This window comes from Histoplasma capsulatum, genomic scaffold (assembly GCF_000149585.1).
Source record: "Histoplasma capsulatum NAm1 scaffold_1 genomic scaffold, whole genome shotgun sequence".
NCBI classification, from domain to species: domain Eukaryota; kingdom Fungi; phylum Ascomycota; class Eurotiomycetes; order Onygenales; family Ajellomycetaceae; genus Histoplasma; species Histoplasma mississippiense.
The window spans coordinates 1,154,733-1,159,349 of NW_001813982.1; the positions used below are offsets into that span (position 1 = coordinate 1,154,733).

A 4,617-nucleotide genomic window follows, 5' to 3' on the forward strand; every position below is an offset into this window, starting at 1 on the left:
CTATTCTCGTTCTAACCATATTTCTATTGCGGTAGCAGGGACCCCAGCAACTCGCTCGCACGGTGCGTATGCAGACGCGGACGCGGGGGCGGACACAGACGCTGACGTCGACAGAGTAGATGAAGACAACAAGAGCAATGACGACGACGACGACGACGACGATAACTACAACCACCAACACGGCACCAGAACCCCCGGCCCCTCCGACCCCTCCGCCCTTCTAAACACAAACACCAACAGGCACAAAAACAAAAACGCACCCAACAACACGCGCTGGGACCCACACAACGACAAGAACAACAAGAGCAACAAGAAACGCAAATCCGCCGGCGGCGGCGGCGGCGACAGGGTCGTCGATCTCAGCCGGCTGACGAGTATATCCGGCGGCGTCGACAGGGGGGAGCAGCGGCGGCAGCAGCAGCAGAAGCAGCCGCACAAGCGGGCGCAGAACCAGCAGAAGCAGCCGCACAAGCGGGCGCAAAACCAGCAGAAGCAGCCGCACAAGCGGGCGCAGAACCAGCAGGGTGGAGGCGGGAAGGCGGAGTTCGGAAGGGGAAGGGGGAAGGGGAGGGAAAGGGGGAGGTGAATTTGCGCTGTGAGGGAGGGAGGGGGCGTTGAAATGAGCTGCGTTTCTTGTGGTTCCTGGGGGGAGGGGGTTGTTCTGTTCGTTAATGCTGTCTGTGCGTTTCGTTCGGCACTCAGGGTGCGGTGTTGGATGGATGGATGGGGTATTTGGTATTTGTGGGATATGGAGTGGCGTTGGCTTGAGCTTTTTTTTTTTTTTGTCTTGTGTAGGGTAGGAGTAGGATAGACTAGTAACTGTATTGTCTTACTACGAGCTTTGCAAGAGAGTTATAAAAACGGTAGATGCGGGCGAATCAATCAATATACCCAATATTCACACAATAACACAATAGCTTACACAACGACCCCAAACACAATATTATCGTGCGAGGAAACAGCAACGCACTAATACATAGATAACAATACACCACAGTCTAAAAAGGTACACAAGGACTAACGTCACAGCTTCGCCCGCCGCACGCGTTCCGCCTCCTCCCACCTCCGCCTCCCGCGATAATTCACCGCCAAATTCCACGCCGCAACCGCCACCCCCAGCGGCGGCACCAGCAGCAGCACCCACGCCCACCACTGCGGACTCGTCGCCGCAACCGTGCGCATAGCCTCGCGCACCGCCGCCTCCAACGCCGCGCGGTCCCCATCATTCCACACCACCAGGCCCCCCCGCGCCTCCGCCCGCGCCACCTTCCCCCGCACGTCGCCCTGGCTCTTCACGCGGGCCTCCGCATCCTCCGCGCTCAGATGCGCGTCTCGCGCTCGCAGCCGCGCCACCTGCACCGCGGCGTCGGACACGCCCACCACGACGACGGTGCCGCACAGCGCATCCAACCCGCTCTCGAAGAGCAGCGGCACGTCCAGCACCACGGCCCAGTGGCCGCGGAGGTAGTGGCGGAGCAGCGCGCGGTAGATCTCCCAGCGAACGGCCGGGTGGACGATGCGGTTGAGCACGGCGCGGTCGCGCTTGCGCTCCGCGGTGTCGCCGAAGACTCGCCGGCCGAGCACGGGGCGGTTCAAGGGGCGGCCGTGGGCTTGGGTTGTTGCTTTTGGCTTGTGTTTGTCATCTGGGTCGTCGGGGTCGTCTGGGAGGAGGAGGTCGGGGGTTGTGGGGCCGAAGTAATCGACTATGGCGCGGTAGCCGGGGGTGCCGGGCTCGACGACCTTGCGAGCGAGGAGGTCGGCGTCGATTATGGGGAGGTTGTAGGGCGGGGCGGAGAGGAGGGCGGATACGGTGGATTTGCCGGTGGCGATGGAGCCGGTTAGGCCGATGAGGAGCATTGTGGGGGGAATGTAAATTTTTTAGGAACCGAGTTGGCTTAGGTTGGGGGTAAGGATGCCGAGGAAGGAGGGGAAGTTGTTGGGCCCGTTCTGGTAGTTATTTCGAGCGGTGGATGGCGATCAATTGGAGGGGGTTTATCCAATTTGATAATCGTCAACGGCACACACACGCACACACACACACACACACACACACATGTATATGTATATGTATATCCTCGTCCTCCCAAGCCAGACGCCGTCGTTATTCGCTTCACGCCTACCACCGCAAAGCCTAGCAACGATGAGCAATCAACCGAACCGAAAGCCACCACCACGGCCACGGCATCTTCATCTGACAGAATTGCCAACAGCACCACGCCCATTGAGATGCGCAGATATACTAGTACGTACCACAAGCGCGCCCCGGAATGAATATACCAAGCAACCGACCTGACCGTCTCGAGCGGGGAGGGGAGGGGATGGAGAGAGGGGCGGGGACAAAGACAGAGACAGAGACATAGACAGAGAGAGATAGAGATGCGTGGATACCGCTATCGCGCTTCGAAGGGGCTGGGAAGGTGTCCCGGAGAGGACTGGGTTGGGTTGAATTGGGTCGTAAGTGAGGATGGAGATGGAAAGATACTGGAGAGGTACCTGACGACAAGCCGAGGGATAACTAAAGAGCCCTGGCATGTTCGGCTGCTAGCTAGTTAGTTAGTTAGTTACTTGGTAAATAACATAGAAACAACACTCCGCTCTTCCTTTTGGATTCCAGCTCCGCATAGCCCATGACGGACATATGATGTGTTTGTCAATTAATTAATATACATCCATGCTGGTAACTTTGTGTGACCTGGATCCATTTTCACCAATTTCGTCTGCGTCCATTAGCACTCGACTCGCATTCACCTCTTCCAATCGTATCCAGAACACCCAAAATGGCTAGTTAGGCTACCCTATAAACCAAGCATATGACGGCACTGAAGATGACCCTAATAACTCTGATGAAAAGGTGTAACTAAATCTAGCAGCGCGTAACACTGTAGCACTGCTTAAATAGGCGTGGTCACGTGGCATTCTAGCGAGTATAGGGGAAGGGATATACGCTGTGTACGATTAACAACAACTACAACAACAACAATAATAATAAATATACATAACCAATATAGTAGATTATATATATATCTATCATACAAAAAAAAAAAAAAAAAAAAAAAAAAAAAAAAAAAATTGTACCACCGTACGTGGCTGACATTCCACAAAAGAAAACCAAACGTGGCGGAAACTTTACCGCTCTCCTCGCAACATCATCATCCGCTGTCCATGCATACATTTAAAAGAGATACATATGTATATATACAGATACTTCCATTGGAGACCGCGTAGCAGCGGCGGAGGAGTACGGGGGGGAGAATGGCTGGCTAGGCGTTCAATACAAATTAACAGCACGATGCTGGAGCTGTTTTTTGAGTTAAAACGGGCTGCCTGTCTGTCTGCGAGGGGATTGACTGATTTCACTGATTTGTTCATGCATGCACGAGCCACGACTGGGGGGAGATGGAGATGGAGATGGAGATTCAGAGCTGATGGGAAAAATAGCCACGAAGGCATAAATGTGTGAGTTTGTTGATTCTTGTTGCATTCCAACCACCCCTTGTAGCCAGGAACGCCAAGATGCCGGGAACGCCAGGACAATACACGTAGAGGAACATTGGCTTACCGGGAAGTACATTCACTCCCTTTCTACCCAGGGAAAAAAAAAAAAAAAAAAAGGAGAAAGAAAGAAAAGAAAAGAAAAACCAAATGCAAAAAACAAAACAAAACCGAAAACCACCAAATGAAATGTATATATTCTATCCATCTATCTATTCCCGGGTTATTCAGTCGCGGGCTGCTGTGCTCGCTGCCGCTTCTGCTGTGGATGCTGCTGCTGCTGCTGCTGCCGCTGGTGCGTCCTCACTGGCTGCTGCAAATGCTTTGGGGGCTCTCGCGCGGGAATCGGATCACCAGGATGCCGCGGCTTCCCATCCCAGCCGAAATCGGGCCAGCCGCGCGGCAGGGAGGCGAACGGGGGCATGGTGTAGCGGCCGTCGCAGGTGCCTATGTTCCTGCACGAAAGATTGCAGTATCCGTACTGCTTGCAGTAGCACTCACTCGCAGTGGGGCAGTGGACGGGGTCGCGGCCGAAGATCACTATTATATATAAAAAAAGTGTATTCAGTCAGCGATATATATATATATATATATATATATATATTCTTGAAAGCAAAGATAATACGACAACGCACTATGCCACGAATACTCGAAGATGCGCCCGCTCAGCTCGTCCGGCAGCGGGGTGCTGAGAAGCCAGCGGCGGAAATGCTCGTACTCCGACCTCGGGCGCTTGCGTACCTGAGCGGCGGTGACGGCGAACTGGGCGCAGCAGGACACGCCGACCTCCCTGGGCACGGGGGAGCCCGGGAACAGGGCCTCGAAGCCGGCCTTGAAGGCAGCGCCGGCGTGCACGTCCGTGCGGTGGATGTCGGTGAAGGGGCGGATCTCGACGGGGCAGCCAAGCAGCCAGACGCAGCGGAGGTTGAGGTAGCCCTGCTGGGCCAGGAAGGGCAGCCGGAGGTTCCTGAGGAGGGGGACGTTGTCGTAGAGCGGGTCGTCGTTGTGCCACTGGTAGCGCTGGGGGTGGATGAAGACCATGTGGGCGGGGAGGCGGTCGTAGTGGTCGATGATGTAGCTTGGAGGGATGTCACACTCGTCAGTATTCAGGGTTGTAGGAGATGG

General features: G+C 55.1%; 2 protein-coding genes across 2 annotated transcripts in view; both read right to left on the reverse strand.

The window, feature by feature from the left end:
- Positions 1 to 1,023: 1,023 nt before the first annotated feature.
- HCAG_00339 (conserved hypothetical protein) lies at positions 1,024 to 1,857 on the reverse strand (the record flags this gene model as incomplete). Its single annotated transcript, XM_001543243.1, has 1 exon — positions 1,024 to 1,857. The coding sequence occupies one exon, from the start codon at positions 1,855 to 1,857 to the stop codon at positions 1,024 to 1,026; it is 834 nt and encodes a 277-aa protein (XP_001543293.1).
- Positions 1,858 to 3,715: 1,858 nt separating this feature from the next.
- The window catches only part of HCAG_00340 (conserved hypothetical protein), a gene marked incomplete at both ends in the record, with an annotated part of 1,653 nt that continues 751 nt past the window's right edge, over positions 3,716 to 4,617 (reverse strand). The window contains 2 exons of the mRNA XM_001543244.1: positions 3,716 to 4,032; positions 4,128 to 4,570. Coding sequence (XP_001543294.1) covers positions 3,716 to 4,032; positions 4,128 to 4,570 — 760 coding nt within the window. The remainder of the gene's footprint in view (positions 4,033 to 4,127; positions 4,571 to 4,617) is intronic.